The sequence below is a fragment of the Formica exsecta genome, unplaced genomic scaffold (genome assembly GCF_003651465.1).
Source record: "Formica exsecta isolate Colony F162 unplaced genomic scaffold, ASM365146v1 scaffold72, whole genome shotgun sequence".
NCBI lineage: Eukaryota > Metazoa > Arthropoda > Insecta > Hymenoptera > Formicidae > Formica > Formica exsecta.
In genome coordinates, this window is record NW_021853485.1 from 3,713,339 (window position 1) to 3,733,188 (window position 19,850).

Consider the following 19,850-nt stretch of genomic DNA (forward strand, 5'->3'; position numbering starts at 1 on the left):
AATTCTATAATTGTTATCGACTTACCATTAAGGCCAATTTAAAAAGTAATAGCACCATCCGAGATTGCATAAAATGATAGCGCAATGTAAGTCTGTCGATGGACGAAGTCCTCCTCGCAGGAGATGACCTTCAGTAGCACACATATCTTACCGAGACACATGGTATCATTAGGCCCACATTATGGAAAAAAAAAAGAGAAAATACTTTATGAAAAATTAATAAATTATATTATATAAATATAAATTGTAATTGCTCAATATAGCATGTTGTATTATAGTTGAATATTTATTATAAATACTATATTAATTCGCAAATACTATTTTACGTATTACATAAATCTTACTATACTAATCTATTATTGTTAAATTATACTCTCTATGTACTTAAATTTGTACTGCTACATTTTATAATCAAATATTTATAGTTACCTAATCACTAACATGTTACAGTACATTTTATATACTGTTATGAGACCGAATCTATATAAATTCTAGAAGCGTTCTCCGTGTTGCTTCTAAGCACGAGTCTGCGCAGATCGCCGATCCGATTGGTGGGTAAAATCTTTCCATTGACGTCACCGCCGAAGTAGCCAATCGACATCGTCGAGCCATCACGCACGATCCATCGCGCAATCAGTGTCGCGAGATCGGCGTCTGTGCGTCTACCTCACGCTGACACATCTATGTTCCCAGAAAGTAGCCGTACGATGATCTTGCGATGGGTTCACGAAGTAGTTAGCAGTTCCGCCCCTGTTGCAGTCCCGCCAGTTTCAGTGATCTCTTTGTGACGAGCGAGCAAAGGTTTCCGTGTCAAAACGTCATGACGCGACGACGACGACGCATCAACAGCTTCGTCGCGTCTCCGAAGTGACAGCTGATAGCTCTCTCTTGTTTCTCCGCATATCCGTGGTCCTCCCGCGCAAATAACGCGGAACTGAGAATATCCGATGACAATCCTCGATTGTGAAAGCGGATCGAGGCAGTGATTTTTCACTGCGTCGCTTAAATGGTAAGTTCCCTTTGTTTTTTTCCCCCTCCGCGCGCGTTGTGTGCCATCGGTAATGAATGGACGCGACGATGACGGCTAAAAAAAAATGCCGTATATAAAAAATACGAGGGTCAGCCCCTAACCCAGATTCGTATGTATTGCGGTTACACAATCACGGATATCCGGGAGAAATCTGGAGAAATTTGTAATTGGTCGTATTATATTGTATCGTGAACTCTATATACTCAGGCTTTTATGCATTTTTATGCCTTAATTATGTCGCGTATGTAAATTCGAGTGATGGAATATTTACACATCGTTATAGGTATATATATGGATACTCCGGAAGGTCTAATAACACTTATAAGGAATGCGAGAGAAAAATGACGAAAGTATATTTCTTTAGAATCTCTCTCCAGAGATTTTTTCTTTTGCAATTTTTGAATTGTTATTATAAATGAATTTAATTATGTTTAGGATAGTATACGGATATAAACAATACGAATCAACCCCTTTTTTTTACTTTATATATAAATTTTTTTAAATTATATATTTTCTTCATATTTGCATAATTGATATACCTTCATGTGTATTTATGAATTACAAATTGATTTTAAAAATCTGAAATTTTTGTAAATTTTATGAGAAATTACTAAATTACACAGTATGAAAATAAAATCTTTTTATTAATTCTTTTGTGATATATTATATTTTAATGATTAAGAAATGCAATCAAAGTGGAATGTATGTTTATATGCAAAATAGATGTAATATTCATTCTGTTTAAATCAAAGAAATAACTTGTCATATTACTGATCTTATATTAAATTTTAGACTATATTTTAGGAAGAATTTTAAAATAAAACTAATAGATATTAAATTTTAATTGTTTCACAAATATGAGGTACATAGAATATGCACCATATGCATAGATTATGCAATTCAATTACTTAACAACAGTCACAACAACATAAATCTTATGTAATTAGTTGTAATGATATAATCTTCTATCTTCAATTACAGAGAATACTGCAAACCTAAGAAACATTAAGATTTTTCTCCCCCTTAAAAATTGTATTGATTTTGACACATTTTCTAAAGATATTATTTATCCTTTCTAGGCTTTGCGTATTATGTCAGCAATAGTACCGAATACACATAATATAATAGATCATGCAATCGAGAAGGAAAAGTTACTGGAGAACCTGCTAGTGTCCGCTAAAGAATGTCATATCAGGTTTGGCGGACGCGCGGAATTAGCTACAGAATCGGAAGCATGCGTAGCAAAACTCTGCCATATATTTGAATTAATTTTTAGTCATGGATTAAAGACGAATTATATAGAAAAAATCAACTCAGCTTTCAGGTAACATTTTTTTAAATATTTTGTAATGATCAAATTTATAAATTTATTTTTATTCTACGATTTTCTGCATGAGTATATACAAGGTCATAAAACAGACTGCACTCTTTATCCGCGATATGACTCACGAGCATGATGATAAATACATGGAGATGATTTTTTATTATTGATAAATTTCTATATAATATGAGTAAAACTTGCAACAGTTGTATTTAGTTTAAATTGAAATATTAAAAGATATTCTCTCTCATATTTGTTTTATAGGCATGTGTCTGACTTAGTCTCTGGTGGTAATGTGAAACCTAGCAATATAATAGATATAGCATTCTGGCCATGCATAAAAGAACAACTCACTTGGCATGAACAGGAACGTTTTGGTATATTGAGAAAGGTGCATACAGATTACGGTCGAGGCAGAGCGTGGCTGAGGGCTGTCTTGAATGAAAAATCTCTGGAGCGACATTTACATGCTATCATAAATCCTGACACATTGTCTCCCTTCTTTGAGGAATGGGCCTTTTTACTCGATCAGGAGAAGAGCTCTGTATTACCTAATGTAGCTGCAGGTACTTTTTGTTTTTAGACCGAATTTATTTGATTTATATTTAAAAACATAAATTAATTTTATTATTTACAGGTCTTGGAACAATTTTATTTGCAATAAGAGTAGATAATGAGGAACTTGATGACTTGAAAGGAAAAGATATGGATAGAAACAGAGGTGCACAATCAGAACCAGTTATTTCTACATTAATTCCAGGTGAGTATTAAATCTATTAAATTAATGCAAACAATTTGTCATATTTAACAAAAAGTTTTATAAAAATAAGATTACACACACACACACACACACACACACACACACATATAATGTTATTAATCAAAATAGATTTGCTATTTTATTTGTTGATTAAAAAAGAAATCTTTTCATTTCTTTTTTTATTTTAAAAACTCTAATTTTATTTAAAACAACTCAAATGACAAATAATAATTCAATTAGTTTGAAAATTTTTGCATTAAACTATTACAAAAATTTTCAAACTATTTGAATTATTGATAATAATCATAATCTAATCATAATCTGTCAAACAGACCCTCTTGCATCTGAACAGGAAAAGCGAAAAAAGAAAGTGCCAACACGCATAATTTCTTTCGATGATGACAATGAGGAAGACGTACACAGGGAAAAAACTACAACTTCTATAAGCGCACCACCGACATGTCGCAATTCGCCTACGGCAGTATCGACTAAAGATTCTACTTCGCCTTGTTTATCAGATTCTCAACCTCAAGTTGATTCCAACAATAGTACAGTTAATACAAAACTTCTGGAATGGGAACAATGGTAGATATCTCTTACAGCATTACATAATGAACAAATATATATGATATTTATTCACATATATGTAAAAATTTCTCTAATATTACCAGTGAATCTTTTGAAGAAGAAAAGCTATTAACTCCTATAATGGATGCTGGAAATATGGGTGGCCTTGTACCTGTACCATCACTTGATCAAACATTGGATGATATGATAGCTGCTTTGCCAAATTATTTAAACGTGAGTTTATATTTTGATTAATTTTAGAATAAAAATTTAATTAATATATTTATTACATGCAAATGTGTTTAAAAATTCAAAGCAGATTTATATATTGTAAATATTTATAACATTTATTAAATGCTTTAGATTAATATTTAGCTCATTCCTAGACAAGAGATAGATTTAATCCATTTTAATTTTTTTGTAAAGAACAAGGTTTAAAAACAAAATATACAAGAGATTATAATTTTCTTCTAAAAGTCTTATTTTCATTCAGGATTCATCAGAAGTGACAGAACCTGCAGTAGAGGCAACAGAACCATTAGTTGGTTTAGATTTGCATATAGATCCAGAGAATCTAGACATAGATACATTACGTGTAAGGCTTTTAGCTATGACAGAAGTGCTGGAACAAGCTAGAGAAGATGCTATAACAAGCAGATTACAATTAGCTCGCTTCCAGAGGCAACATCAACATTATTTAGAAAGGCATGAATTGCAATTGCAAACATTAAATAGGTAATTATGATTGATTTATAAACTTTATAAACAATTATTTTGTGTAGATATGTGCATAGATTGACTCAAACATAACTTAATTGTCCTAATTATCTCTATTTAATTAAGTGAAAAAACGATCTTAAAAGTTTTTAAAAAATTTAGATTAATTTACGAATAATAGATATATTGTGGACATTAAGCATGTGTGATTCATCTTATATATTTATTGATAGATTATATAATGAATATATAATAATTCGTAACTGATCTGTAACTCACTTTTAATTATACAGAGAAAACGAACTCTTACGACAACAGTTGCGTAAATATGTTACTGCCGTTCAAATGTTAAGAAGAGATTCCAATTCCACGACGATATCCGAGGAAGATCCGTCGTTGGATTATCACAATGAGGCGCGACAGTACGAAGAGAAGTTGATACAGGTCGCAGATATGCATGCCGAATTAATGGAATTTAATGCTAGATTGACAATGCAATTAACAAACAAGTACGTAATCATATTGCGAAATTACGCGAGTTTCATGATGATAGTTCTTCTAGTTGATTTTGAATTTTATGCAGGGACAGATTAGTGAAGATATTGCAAACAGAATTGGAGTGTCTCCGAGGACCGTTGAATGAGGACGATTTACCTGCGGAACCACCGTGTCTTATTCATATATGGATTCCATCCGCGTTTCTCACAGGACAACCATCTGACATACATCATGTTTATCAAGTACAAGAAGCGCAATTTTAGTCTAAAATCTTTTTACCAAAAAAAAAATTTTCTCTAATTTGTCATATCCAACATAGATTTATGCCCGCATAAGAGACGTAGAGTGGAACATTTACAGGCGATATGCTCAATTTTATGCGCTTTATAGAGAACTAAAAAAACATGACGCTATTGTTACAACTTTCGAATTTCCGCCAAAAAAAACAATAGGAAATAAGGTAAACTATATACATATATATGTTAAAGTATTAGATAATACATAGATTTATAATCGCATTAGCATCTAGATGCATCGAGAGTAATCGTTAATAATTTTTTAGGATGCAAAATTTGTGGAAGAGCGACGACAAAAACTGCAACAATGGTTACGACGCGTCGTTGGACGAGTAGCGCAGTGCTCTCCAGCATTTGCGTGTAGGCCGAGCAGACAGACGCTCGTGTCTTTGATGCCTTTCTTTGGGTAATTCATTTAGCTTATAAGAATCGCGTTTTAAATAAATCAGCATTGTCCAGCGATGTGACCTGAATGACTACTGGACGACACTGGTATAAAAAAATGGTATAAACATGTATCCATATCATAAATTTAGCGCTAAACGTAACTATCTATAGCTTATTTTTGTTAATCTATTGAATAATGTGCATTAAAATTTGTTGCTTTTAGCGCTAAGTGTATAAACATAAAGATAAATTATAGATTATTATCCTATTGTCAAAGAAAAATAAGGATCTTTTCCAATGTGTTTTTACATCTTTGCCAAGATATCATTTTTTTTTTTTTTCAGTGATAGTCCTAATGCTGAGGAATCGAGGAAGAATAATTCTGCAAGAAGTACTTTTTCTTCCTCCCCTCAATATATGGGTTTATAATTATGGCAATTTTTATAGACAATTTGTACATACATGAAAAAGAAAAATTTTAATTTAATTATATAAGACAAAAGTATCTTGTTATACACAATATAATACCGACAATTAAGAAGATGAACATATGATTACAAATATTTATGTAAATATGAACATATCTATACACATGCAACTTATATCATATCGGCATGTGTATGAAGTTAACATGTAGCAAAGACGATTAAAAAACTGGTCTTTTCTATGAAAGTGATATTTCATATTTTTTAATGTTTTACTACCGAAAGAGAAATTACTATCCCATTCTGAAATCCTATTTTTAGTTTAAATAAAAGAAAATTTTTTATAATTATTAATTAAATTATTTTTATTAGATATCCAATGCAATATAATAGCATAGTATTTAATCATCTGTAAAATCTAATGTAATTAGATCTAATTAAATGCTGAGAATTAATAATAATAAAATATATATATCTTATTAAATTTAAATTGAAAATTTAAGTAAAGAAAAAGATACATGTATGTACTAGTTGCCTACAAACACAACAAAAACTCATACAAAGGTATACCTGACAATTTAGTAAAAATGAACGAAATAAACTAATAACAAGAATAATATTGACTGACTTGCATAACTGAAATATGGAGATAAATTTTTATGTACACACGGGAACAGGANNNNAGGAATGCCCCACCACATGAATTTATGCACGTATATTGAAACATATACATTTTTATCTATATATATATCTTGATATGCGTTTAAATTCATGTTTTTTAAGGCATTCTTGTATGTATATACATATCATAACAAGCCATACATCAATCTAATTTTCTAAAAAGTTTATTTACGTAAGGCGTCTTAATAGTAATATAAAAAGGTACATTTTTCTTTCCATTTATCCTTTATGACAAAAATAATGGTGCATATTGTTATTGGAATAAGTACATTACAATATTATGCCGATAAATTAGAATACAACTAATTGCACGTGTAAAAAAAAATCAAATTTTTTAACAACTTACGCAGAATATTCTCACTATGGAGAGGTAAGATAATAAGAGGATTCGCATTGAGATCAAGAACGTTAATAAGAATATCTTGAAATAAATTGCGCAAAACGCAAATAGCACTTTCGGCTCATTTAAACAACAATCCATTTTTTTACAATATATTTGTACTAGGCAACACTTTGGCCGTGCTCACCTTTCCATATTGAGAGAAGTTCTTTTTTTCCTTAACAACATGTGCTATGCTCTGAAAGTTACAAATATTATTATTATTAACATTTCTTCTTTTTCTTATGATCGACGAATAAAGTAATAATTATATCGTTTGATGATCGCGCGCAACAATCGATGTATTTCTCAATGGCCGAACGAAATATCATGAGCTTACTAAATTATATCACAATCGTAGTATCATATTCATTTCGTAAGCATTTAAACCATCCGCGTCATTTTCTCAGACAGTCATTAAAAAATGATAGAATAAAATAAATTTTCTTTTCAAACTAATCACGTGTAACACGTCAAGACATAACGTGTGTTTTAATGCAGGAATATTAAAAAGCATCAAAAGTTTCCATTTAGTATTCTCAATGCTTTCCGACTTTCTTACATATTCTCATCGTACAATTCCTGGAAACGTGTGTGATACACGATAATTTTAATCAAAAACGTTAAATGAAATATATCAAGTTTTCAATAAATTAATTTTATATCGTATCAAATAAAACTGGCATCATATATAACATTATGGAATTTGCAAGATTATAAGTCAATAAATTGAAAAATCCAATAAAAATATACAAGCTGTTCTAGAATAGCACATGTCCTTGTTCCTTTAATTGATAATTGAAATCAATTTTTTCTTTCTTAGCAAATATATCAAAAGGACATAATATTAAACAATAGTTATTTTAATTCTCTCGGTATCTTCGTCAATAAGCGAATGATAATTTAATTTACTTAAAATTTAACTAGAATCTACTTCATGAATATATAAATCGTAAAATTTTCTTAATTTTATTTCTGAAGGTTAATTTATAAAGAAATCCCCACATTTTTTTCAAATATAATACGAACATCATGCTTTGATGCTTTGACGTTTTCGTTAATAAAAATCAAATTTCAAACTTTATAAAAAGAACTCGTGTATATCCACTTTCCGCCAATTTTGAAACGTCTTGCAAATATAATGAATAAAAAATGAATTTAACTGAAAAATATATAATCATGAAAGTACAAACACAAACAAAATTATTCTTAGATGTATATATATATACACACACATACATATATATAAATTTATTGATGTACTGTTTGTTCATTAATATATTTAATTTTGCGAAAGTATGCATCTCTTGTGAGTCACCTATGTTCTATATCAAAAGTTATTAATACAAGAAGCGTTACTTTATTATTATTTACATGCTCTATTTCTCTCTTTTGACTAATAATTTTGATTTAGCCCTAGGACCGACGAAGAAATTAAATAAAATTCCAAACGTTCAATTCTACAAGGCAGGGTAAAAGAACAATGGATATAGAAAATTATAGCATTGTAAGATACTGTTCTAGAATAGAAAATTCGAAAGATCACGATAATTATAAACGAAACAATTAATTCGTTATTCTAGAAAATCAAATATATTTGCATTCGTAAAAGGTCAAGATGTGCGAACGTATGAAAGCAATATGACAAATTAAAAAAATTGTCCATTTTTAATTTCATAAAGATTATAACTTTAGTCACAACAGTAATCTATTAATATAATATTTATCCCCTGATTGAGTCTCTCATATCGTAATATATAAATTATTATTAGTATTTGAAAATAAAAATGTTTATATTAACACAATTTTTTGCCATTTTATAATAGATCAAAAAGTTAATATATCATCAAAGTTTGATGATGCATTAATTAATATATGCAGTGTTCAAATAATCAAAATACATATTGCTCGGTACATCGGAAATATTATGTATGACGTATTGAGTCATATTTATGTGCGTATGTACGCATGAAAACGATATCGAATTCCAAAAAGTAAATCTTCGATAATAGTCCTCATAGAATGAAAAAAAAAAAAAACAATTTAAATAATGTTTTATATATTTATTATAAAACAGTGAATAAAAGTTGCATTTTTTAAATGTTTTTTTTTCAGCAGATATATAAAATTTTTTTAAAGATATTTTATATAACATACACACATGTGTTTTCTATGTATTGGAAAGAGTTTTGTATAATTCTGAGCATCTTACAAATTACGATACACGTTCAACAATCATTTTCGTTTTGTGTGCAAGATACTGCAACGATACATCTAGACTGTGTCCTAGGGTTAAATGAATTTTTAATTGACATAATCATTTTGCCGTTTCTGAAGCCTGCTCAGATTTTAGATATGTAGAGAGAATGTACCGAACAGTATAGTCATGTAAGGAGAGATTATTTAATAATGAATTAAAGTATATAGATCTATATACACTCGTTCATCATAGATAATCAGTATGCGATTTGAGCCTAATTTATTTAACTTTAGATTTTTCTTTTTTTAGGTATATCCCAAATAACAGGTATAATATTCGGTTCTAGCAGTCTTCGTACGCGTTACTCTGCTTATTACGGAATCGATAACGAAAACTAACAATAATGATAACACATTATGCAAGTACACGAAGGTTAAAGAGTGGAGCCTTTTGACAGAATGCGGTGAAAATAACGAGGCTAGCGTTCGCTTTGAAATCATTTTTTTTTTTATCTACTTATTAAAATTACGAAAATCTGTTGTTTCATTTTATTCATTAATGTTAATTATACACTATTACGCGTCGCGCATTACTTCAGAATCGTTTAAGTAAGATGCAAAGCGCGCGAACAGACCGAAGTATAATAATATAGTCGAATACGCTTTTCTCTTTTCGAAGCAGCTCTACACTCAGGTATCGATACGACAGAGAGTGTGCGGTGTGGTACGAGGTGTGTTGTTGTTGTTAGATCTGTAGCAAAATAAATAAAAAACGAGAAATTCTCTTAAGCTAGTAAATACTATACAGTATCTTCGTATTGTATACACTTTAACTAGCCAGTGTGCATTTTGTGTGTATCCTGACTCTCTGATTAACCTTCCTGTCTATATATAGCACACCTTACCACGCATTCTAAGGCATGAACTTCCTAGTGAGCTGGATAAGAGAGAGCATAGACCAGTGTGCCAGGTACTTATGTGTTAACATTCTTTTTTTTCTTCTTTTTTCCTCTTCACTGTTGTAGCTAGATATACATTACATTATTAGAAAGTATATTACTATCGTATTTAAAAAACCGTTCCTTCTCCGCGCTCTTGGCTTTACACACTATCAAGATTCTTATTTTCCTCCCACAGACACTAATTATGAAAACTGTTTACAAAATGTGTGTTTCGTACTAGAAAGCAAAAAATAAACGAACTTTTTTCGAGTGGCTATGTCTGCGTAAACGATAATTTAATCCATCGCACGAATAACTCAGTTTTTCTTTTTCCCTCCCCCGCGCTCATATTATAATAATCTTCTTTAAGGTCTCTCTATTAATTTAACATTGCAAAAAATATAATCTTTGATCCAAATTGAAACGATAATAAACCTCCATCTGAATTACTAATTGTCTAATCTATATAACATAAGTGTTCATTTTTTACAAATTGATATTTAGCCTGCATTAAAGCGAACATTTCAAAATTAATTTTACTGTCGCGCTTTTAGTCTTTTTCAAAGTTATTCGTGAATGATTTAATCAGAGTTCTGATATTACAACACATGCATACTGTCGCTTTGTATAAGACGCAGATTATATATCCTCGAAATAATTATCCGCTTTTATACAAAAAAAACATACACGCACACCTATTTTCCGTGCCAGATTAGGGAACCGTTTTTATGCCACATCTGATACCACACTGACAAAAGCGCATGTCGTCACTTCAACCAATATCTAGTATTATCACTCATCTCTCTCGCGTTTCTGTCTACTCAATACAAATCCTTCTTATGTCGTTGGGCTCATTCCATCATGCATTCGTCAACCTGTCACTGCATGTTGTGTGTTGGTTGTACATATTCAGATTGTAATCTAACGTAATATATAAGATAAATCAAAAATATTGTAGCCCTATGATATTGTCGCAAAATAGAATGGAAGAACGATGAGACGATATCAATCCGAATAGAGCTTGAATTATCTCAAACTATCAAACACAATTTCGCGTTCTAAATTTAGAGTCATTCGCCTTATTTATGTTACAGATATATAAGGAGAAACATATCTGTAATAAATACACAAAAAAATTAATAAATTCCAAAATCCAATTGAATTTTCATGATAAATAATTACATATGTATCTATGTCGTCTCAAAAATATCGTTCTTGTGTAAAGCCCCATTTTTGTAAAACAAAAACACATAGGGATACATCATTTCCTAACTTCTCATATGATAATAGTTTGAGAATATTTTTAGCATACAAGTAATAATACAAAACGATACAAAATTCTAACAAGGGTGATTCACATCTCTGTCACTATGTAATCGACTGCACTTCAAACAATGAAGATCCTAATAAAAACATCATAGAGACGAGCAACAATGTATATATATGTATACATATATATGTATGTATACGTGCATACATATATATCGTGCACACGTGCCTTTTTTCCCTTTGTATCCATATAATTTTGTTTATTCCAACAATCAAATTTAATACTTTTTTTTGTCATCTTGAATATTTATTCGTGTGTACAAAATTAAAGTCGTTTAGCACATTTTAGCACTAAATTTAGAATACGCAATTTCATTAGTCTTTTTTCCCTGTAGAACACAATGTTCATTCCTAAACGTTGTCGTTTCTTTATCTTTTTTATGTTTTTTTTTTTCTTTTAGTTATCACAAATTATTGTTCCTCGTATTTATATATTATTGTTTCAAACATTATAAACGGAGCTCGGATGCCGTCCAAAAACGTTCTTTTCCTCTTTTTTTTTTTTTTTTTTTCGTGCAATTCCCCAACTTTTTTTTTTGTATCGATGCAATTCCGCAACTTTATTAATTACACAATCCATGATGCCCGCACGATGTCCGCACGGCGCGCACTGGGAACAGGCTGTTCTTTTTCTTTTTTTTTTTTTTTTTTTTTTGGTAATTTTTTTTGTTCGGTAACTTTTCTTTGTCGATATATATGCCTTTATGTCGAAGTAAATCACTTTCTACCCACAAGGTCGTTAAAAAAAAATATATATATATGCATGTATATATATATATATACTAATCGAGCTTACAAGTTTAACATCGCAAGATAAAGAGTGGGACTATGGATTTGGTGGAGGTGTGGTCGGTGTCGTATGCGCGGAAGGTGATGCACTCGAGGCGACCATTGTCGGGCTGGCCGGCTGTTGCAATGGCAGGAACGCTGATCCCAAGCTGGGTTTCAACTGGAATGCTGGAACGCACGGCTTTGGGCAATAATCTAGTTTGCTCAAATCTATCATGGGCCGCCTGCATATGAAAACATGAAAAAGAGACTGTTTACAGACATCCTAAGAAATGATAGTAGAGAGTGATCTCAATGTTACCTTGCATCTTCCACAAATTTGAGGTTGACTTTCTCACAGCCATCGGGCGGTTCCCTCGCCAGGAACCTGTTAATGTGAGGAGAGGTACCAAGACGTCCTTCTCTATCTTGTTCAGGTGTTGAACCACGGCTTCCACCTATAAATTAAAGAAGAATTTTAAAGTCGCATTGTGTCGTATAAGAAATGGAACGTCATATGAAACATCGTTCTTTTTATGTTGATGATCCAAATATATAACGAGGGTTTCACATGCCATTCAATATTTTAATAATAGATGCTTGCGTGTAAATAATATGTAAACAGTGAGCTTATGTAAAATGGGATATTATTACACATTTATTTTGCGATGAAAATAGATAAATGTGTAGACACAAATTATGTTCATGCTATATTTAATAGCATTAAAAACATGGAAAGAAAATTATATATATAATTAATTATTATATTAATATTCTTGCTCTTGTGGTGCTGAAAAAAATAAAATAAAATAAATATTGATATTCTCTAAGGCAAGGTATATATAATTAAACGTGATGTTATCATGCATTTCTAATATTGTTAGAGTTTTTATATAATATGCATATAGTACATAATATGCATATGTTTTAATATATTGATAGCAATATTTATACTAACGAAAGAGAGAAATATCTAACTATAAAAAATAAATAAGTGATACATAAAACATTCTTAGATCATAGCAAAACATGCAACTAATTCCACTATGTATACAGGATTTTGTTGAATATCTGATTTATATATTATTTTAATTATTATACAAACTATAATTTAATATGTGTATTATTGATAATAAAAAGAAATGATAAACTTTTGAATAGTGATTCAATCATAATAATATGACTGTAAAAATCGTAACCATAAGTTTGAATAAGATTTAATGATATTGTTCTCACAACATTAAGTTTTACATATACCTTGATGACGATCTTTTAAAGATGAATAATATCATGCATACAAAATGGATAATAATGAATCTTGACAGAAATATAAACTGTTTTTTCATTTATATATATGTTTGTATAAAATAAACCACACTAAAAGAAGTTACTCTTCTTAATAAATCTTAAATTATGCGTTCCATAAAAAAATATTTCAGATAAAAGTTGATTGATCTCAACGGATATGTGGTAAACACTTTTGTTCTAAATGGAAACGAGACTTTAAAGCCTTTGTTTTTTTAAACAAAACCATATATTTTTTTCTTATTTGAAAGTGCTTCCATTTGTACTGATCATACATGGATGTTCTTCTCAGAACTAAAAGTAATTATTATTTGAAATATTTTTCTATAAAATTCATATTTTAAGATTTATTGAGAGTGATAGTTTTTAATGACTCATTATCTATCACTCATCTATCATTAAAAGTGTAATATCAACAATGGTAAATCGAGAGATCAAAAACAAACAAATGAGATCCGTGAAAAGGAAAAATCAAATCTTCCGCAAATATGCGCCAACCTTGTAAGAGATCGCTAGGTGGACGGGACGCATCCATAACACCAGGAATCAGCGGAGACTCAGAATTCCTAGATGGAGGGCCTGTCTCAACAGGCACACACCTTTAGTTAGTGTGTATATTATTTATACTAAATATATTCACGTTAACCAGAATTAATAAAAAAAAAATATACAAGTGTGTGTGTGTGTGTGTGTGTGTGTATATATATATATACACAGATTGATAATTGTTATACAAGTGACATAATCAGGAAGAGAATTATAAAAAATAAATTAACAGAATAAATTTTTTTTTATAGAATACAATTATTTTTTTTTTAGCTACCCTTGTAAAAAGAAATTTTTATTCTATACTTTTAATTTATTTTTATTTTTTTATATAAAATTATGACTTTTCTGATTATCCTAATAGTCATTCATAAATTTATTTAATAGTCGCTCATAAATTTACTTTGAAGAATAAATAATGTTATAAAACAGTTTAATTCTTATTAACATTTTGATTATTACCCAGTTTTCTTTGCAACAGTTTATCACACTCTCAATTGCAAATCTTGCAAATTTGTAATAATCGTCTTAATTTTATTAACACCATCATACCCACAAATTAGTTGAGCATATAAAGACGCCGTCACGCGACTTACCTGAAGAATAAGAACTGGAAGGAAGGTCAGTAGCTGGTGTTTGTGTGTTGACACTCCGAGTAGCCCGCAATAGATCTGCTAAAGGAGCGCGATGTCCTTCAGGTGTGATTTGCTCGCGATATCGTGCATACTAGAAAAGTAATAGATAAATTCGATACTCATTATTGAAATCTCATATAATTATTATTATATAAAACTATGACTGTGTATAAAAAAGGAACACACATAAGCGAAAACAGTATATTTTGAAGGTTTTGTTATAAAATATTTGGCGACAATTAATGATGTATATCCTTAATATCAATATCTAGATACAGATGCACGTATTTGAGACAAAAAGTATTTAAATAACAAATGTACATATTCATTCTGACAAAAAATATCTTTCAAGTGAAATATAAGTTATAAATACATTTTTCTCAAAATAGCGCGTCTTCGCTCTTTTTCCAAACAACTTATAAGTTACAAATTAATCTTTTCGTTTCATTTTGTTAAAATATCAGAATCTATAAATTAATAATTGTTAATATTTTGTATTACCTTGTCTTCTATTGGATGATCTGCGTCGCTATTGTTGGCTGTACTTTTGAGCACGAGTCCTTCGATTTCTTGATTGAGCCCTTCGATAGACGAACGCATCGGAGGCCTCATTGGTTTCACCGGGATATTCATGGGACTTGCTTTACTCAAGCTAAATTGATTGTCTGTAAAGATAAGGAATGATATTTAATTAATAACTTCAATAGAATAGAACAAAAAGAGCTTTTAGGTAGTTACTCACGTATGGATGTCTGCGAAGCAATACTGGGTAAAAGTACTGAATGATCCCCGGGAAGCGCGGGTGGTGGACCACCCGGCATTATTAGTCCGAATGCCGCTGTCCGCTCTCTACTGCTAGTACCTTCTTTATTTGTACGTTGTAATCTGTGATAACAATATATGTATGAGGTATACAAATTGGCATATAAATTTTTCAATAAACATAGAACATAAAAAACTGGACAACACAAAACACACACACACATACCGATGCCTGAAATAATTCTTTTCCAATTTTTCATCAGTGACCGTTTGTTCTGTAGGATGACGAGTATGCATTTTTCTTGGTTCATTGGAACATTCTTCCGTCTATGCAATAAAAATATAAGATACCAATCAAACAAATTTTACATGATATAAATATGTTCATTTTACATTTTTGTGTATATGTTTCTAGAAAGAGGAACAAAATATACTCACCTGAGTAGATTTGTCCACCAGAAGACTGGAATGCATATAATAGGAGTCGCCACGTGGCCATTGTCCTTTTAGATAGATGGTATCCAGTGATGCTGTTCGTCGAATACTTTGGCTTCCACTTAAGCTATCGCTACAGCGGCCGCTCAGTGTTTTTGATTTGGCTGTAAAGTACAATAATATTCAATTAAGTGAGACAATAAAATAAAGATATTTCATTACGCAATATTTGAAAAGTATATATGTACCAGACCGAACTAAAAAAACAATTTTCGGTTGCTGGATTGATTAAAATTTGATCAAAACAATGAAAAAACAAGTATAAATAATAAATCTACAGTGTAACTGAACTAAAAATGTCTCTTCAGTTACTGTAGTTGTAATGTGTATGCACAAAAATGCAAAAGTCAAAATGGATTACACTTGTGAACTTTTCAAGATAATATTGTACAAAAATATAAATTATAAAAGAAGAATATTTAAAAATTATAAATGTATATTGCAGTAATACATTTAAAAATTAATGAAGATAAAAAATGTTTATTAAATGATTATAATAAACTTGGAGCAAACAATTATAGTTTATGTTAAAAAACAATCAGCTTTTCTTTGTTTTACAAATTTAATTGAAAAATAACAAAGAAACTTGTTATAAAAAACTTCTTTTCCAGTGTTAAGACGAACAAACAAGATGAATCCGACTTGCTAATCTTTCTCTCTCTTTTATTTTTCAATTCAAATAATAAAAAGGGAAGAAGTATCGTAACAAATAATACACATAACATAAAGCACTGCGAGAAGTAAATATCTCCAAGTCAGACAGAATGTCTATCTGACATCTGCGCAGCGAATACAATAAAGCTTTCTATCCAGCTTACATACCTTGGACAAACGATATGTAAGATACCTTATTTCTTCATGGAGAGACGACTTGTTTATTAAGAAATATTAAAACCTTGGACAAAGCACACTTCGCGATTTATTTATCCCTTAACAGAGCAGAATCCAAAAAGATAGCATCTTGGCACTATGCTCCTAAAACAAACTACAGTACCGGTCGGGCTTTTGCGCGGAATCGTCGCTATAACCGATCAACCAATATTTGTCCCCGGTCCCCGATGACGATTCCCAGGATACTCGAGGATCACGCGCGCGCGTTTCCCGATCAAAACTCATACGAGCACAAAGAACGTGCCCGCGAGGGGGAAGAGGAGGAGAAGGAGGAGAAGGAGAAGAAGGGAGGGGAGGGGGAGCCGACATACCTTTGTAGGACAGGGACCCGGGACTCCGCTGTCCCGAGGAAGACGATGTCTCCGGCGAGATGCGCGCTCGCCAGACGGCCGCGTTCGTCGGCGAGACGGTGGGACTGTTGCTGTTGCTCTTGCGTAGACTGCTGCTCTGCCGGCCCTGCCTCATCAGCGAGCTGACGGGCAGGGTGGCACGCATCGGGCCCTGCTTCGAGCATGGCGAGGACTTTCGCATACGCTGCGAGCTCGACATCCTTCCTATCGGCGAGCAGAGCGGCACCAGATTCGCACCACCACGCGCGCGCGCGCGCGGGGAAAACGTAGCGGAGCGGACGCGCACCTGACGCGGCTTCCTCCTGCCTTTGGCGGCCGCCGCTCTTTCTCTCAGGGCGCGGGAGAGAGAGCCCCGCTCGGCAAGTCGCGCGCGCAACTACCGACGATTACTTACGGGCCGCTTTTTACGGACGCGTACCCGCGACACGTTACCCGTGCCAAGCACCGTGTAGAGACTCTTGTTGGTCCGACGCGACCCGACCGGAGGAATTGACGACGACGACGACGACGACGACGACGGTAGCGGTGGTGGTGGCGGCGGCTGGCGGCAGCGGCAGCGGCGGCGGCGGCGCGACGACACAATGCCCTACGCGTCTTGTCATTTGCAATGTTCTGCTGCTGGCTCGGCACGCATGTCACGTGACCGCTCGTACTCACCGTCCATTGGTGGCGCGCGACGCCCGCGTAGCGTCGTACTACGCGAGGACGTGCGGCGCACCGCGTTCCATTCACTACCACCGTAACATCGTGTAGCACCGTGGCCGGTGTGGTAGCTAAGCGTCCTATCGCCCTCTTGCTCCCTCCTACAGATCTCTCTCTCCCTCTTTCTCTCGCGCACACTCAGGGACGTGAAACTCCTACGCGGGCGTCCCCACGATCCCACGACTCCGGGATAGTGGACAGTCGTCTCAAGACGGCGCAGCGCGATGGTACGATAATCTCGGGAGTATTCGAGACATCTTAATTCAATACGTAACGATGTGATATTATCGCCGAACAAGGTAAAATTTTTTTCTAACGTGCAGGGTATTTTTTACTGTACACACAATTTATGCCTTTGAGTGTGAATAATATAAAATAAATGCAATACCTATAGTATATTTTAATATATACTAGTGTCATTTAGTATAATATATAGTACAATAGTATAAGAATTATAAATTATACATTAACTATATATCTATATAAAATATAATATAATAACAAAAACATCTCTCTCTCTCTCTCTCTATGTACCAAAAATTTTAAAAATATGGCTAAGTAAAAAAAAAACTTGAGAGATATAATTTTCACAGTTCTATTTTAGTACTTTATAGGGGGAAATAACATACTTTCAAACGATCAATTAAAACCATCTCAATGAATCAAGCTTATACATTTATTTACAATATTTTATGTTACAGCATTTTTTTTTCTTTTTTAAATCATGATACATAAATGTTACAGTTACAGATGACATATGACTAGATTAAACAATATCAAGAAAAATACAAACAAGAAATATATATCAGTCTGAATTTATATATGTGGCATTTATGGCTGGCTGCTGAAAAGTCCGTACATATATGAAAAGAGAAAGAAAACGCAAATATTAAAATTATCTGTATGTTTTATGATGTGTCACCTATGGCGACTTGATACTTAGGCGACAATAGGACATTGATGAATCAAAAGCTTATCTTCTAGGGTCAGACTTTAAAATAACACACACTTTCACATTACAATTAATATGTAAGTTTGTAGAGCGTTATATGTTTTCGATGAGACTCGAGATGTACGTTAAATAAAACGCGAAATTTGAATAAATACAGATCTGTATATAATTGCGTAACTGATACAAATTATTGCGATAAAACATCGCGATCTGATTAATTTTAGACCTCTGTTGCAACTCATAATACATTTTCATTTCAACAATTTACATACACTTTATAGGAACGATGCCTGTCTTTTTTTTATTATTACATATTGGTAATAATTATTTTTATTTATATTTTTATTTGTCTCGCGCGCATTTGTATTCATCGTTCATATGTGAATAATTATACGAAAAGAACGATTCTTAATTTAATATCCAAATGTCGCGCTTTCAAAAACAAAGCAGGTGTGATTCGCGTTACGATTAAAGTATTGGGATTTGAATACAAAAAAAGAATATATGAATCAATCGTCGTAAGATAAACCGTGACATCTTCTCAATAAAGGCACTGTTATACTTTTCGCTAAGAACTAACGTGATATATAATGCGTGTTTTACAGAGACTCGTCGTATTCGTACATATACAAGCAATATATATGTAATAGTTTATATTAAACGTAGCCTATATGGTAGATCACTCTGCAAAGCAGTTCATAAGGAATGTCGTATCTGCGATACAATCCAAAAAATAGGCTTGCTAAAAGATTTCCGTGCATTCCCCGTAAAGATATAAATTTCGAAAATTAATAGATTGCATTCAATTTAAATTGTTTGTACTCCACAAATGTGACTTGCGTACTCTAAAAAATAATTTTTATAATACAACAAAGAGATTTCTCGTCAATGTAGTAAAGGGACGAGTGCAACTG

At 32.2% G+C, this 19,850-nt stretch overlaps 2 protein-coding genes and 1 long non-coding RNA gene across 6 annotated transcripts; 2 read left to right on the forward strand and 1 right to left on the reverse strand.

Annotated features, from left to right (window-relative positions):
* Positions 1-710: 710 nt before the first annotated feature.
* LOC115243568 (sorting nexin-29-like) lies at positions 711-6,248 on the forward strand. Of its 3 annotated transcripts, none has more exons than XR_003885243.1 (12): positions 711-1,009; positions 2,110-2,354; positions 2,616-2,917; positions 2,989-3,111; positions 3,444-3,696; positions 3,783-3,912; positions 4,172-4,413; positions 4,689-4,904; positions 4,979-5,135; positions 5,213-5,353; positions 5,456-5,694; positions 5,921-6,065. XR_003885243.1 is itself a non-coding variant. In XM_029820689.1 (12 exons), the coding sequence occupies exons 1-12, from the start codon at positions 1,007-1,009 to the stop codon at positions 6,003-6,005; spliced, it is 2,037 nt and encodes a 678-aa protein (XP_029676549.1). In that variant the 5' UTR covers positions 711-1,006; the 3' UTR covers positions 6,006-6,248. The 3 variants fall into 3 exon arrangements, 2 of the variants coding, with proteins under 2 accessions (XP_029676549.1, XP_029676550.1); XM_029820689.1 differs by having other exon boundaries at positions 5,456-5,595; positions 5,921-6,248; XM_029820690.1 differs by lacking the exon at positions 711-1,009 and adding an exon at positions 1,194-1,313 and having other exon boundaries at positions 5,456-5,595; positions 5,921-6,248.
* Positions 6,249-12,058: 5,810 nt separating this feature from the next.
* Positions 12,059-17,718, reverse strand: LOC115243573 (glucocorticoid-induced transcript 1 protein-like). 2 transcript variants are annotated; one of them, XM_029820698.1, is made up of 9 exons: positions 17,244-17,718; positions 15,985-16,145; positions 15,773-15,873; positions 15,527-15,669; positions 15,286-15,449; positions 14,746-14,875; positions 14,102-14,182; positions 12,621-12,756; positions 12,059-12,543 (listed from the first exon to the last, which is right to left on the reverse strand). In XM_029820698.1, the coding sequence occupies exons 1-9, from the start codon at positions 17,479-17,481 to the stop codon at positions 12,357-12,359; spliced, it is 1,341 nt and encodes a 446-aa protein (XP_029676558.1). In that variant the 5' UTR covers positions 17,482-17,718; the 3' UTR covers positions 12,059-12,356. The 2 variants fall into 2 exon arrangements, with proteins under 2 accessions (XP_029676558.1, XP_029676559.1); XM_029820699.1 differs by lacking the exon at positions 14,102-14,182.
* Positions 17,719-17,909: 191 nt separating this feature from the next.
* On the forward strand, positions 17,910-19,850 carry LOC115243578. The gene is made up of 2 exons (XR_003885247.1): positions 17,910-18,283; positions 18,729-19,850. It is a non-coding gene; the product is annotated as an uncharacterized LOC115243578 (long non-coding RNA).

Bases quoted from the DNA above. Each gene is read 5' to 3' on its own strand.
- LOC115243568 (XM_029820689.1), top strand. The intron at 5,354-5,455 runs GTAAACTATATA...ATAATTTTTTAG, and splicing joins AAAAAACAATAGGAAATAAG to GATGCAAAATTTGTGGAAGA. The intron at 5,596-5,920 runs GTAATTCATTTA...TTTTTTTTTCAG, and splicing joins TCTTTGATGCCTTTCTTTGG to TGATAGTCCTAATGCTGAGG.
- LOC115243573 (XM_029820698.1), bottom strand. From the start codon at position 17,481: ATGTCGAGCTCGCAGCGTATGCGAAAGTCCTCGCCATGCTCGAAGCAG. The intron at 15,450-15,526 runs GTGAGTAACTAC...TTATCTTTACAG, and splicing joins TGCTTCGCAGACATCCATAC to ACAATCAATTTAGCTTGAGT. The intron at 14,876-15,285 runs GTAATACAAAAT...TTACTTTTCTAG, and splicing joins ATCATCCAATAGAAGACAAG to TATGCACGATATCGCGAGCA.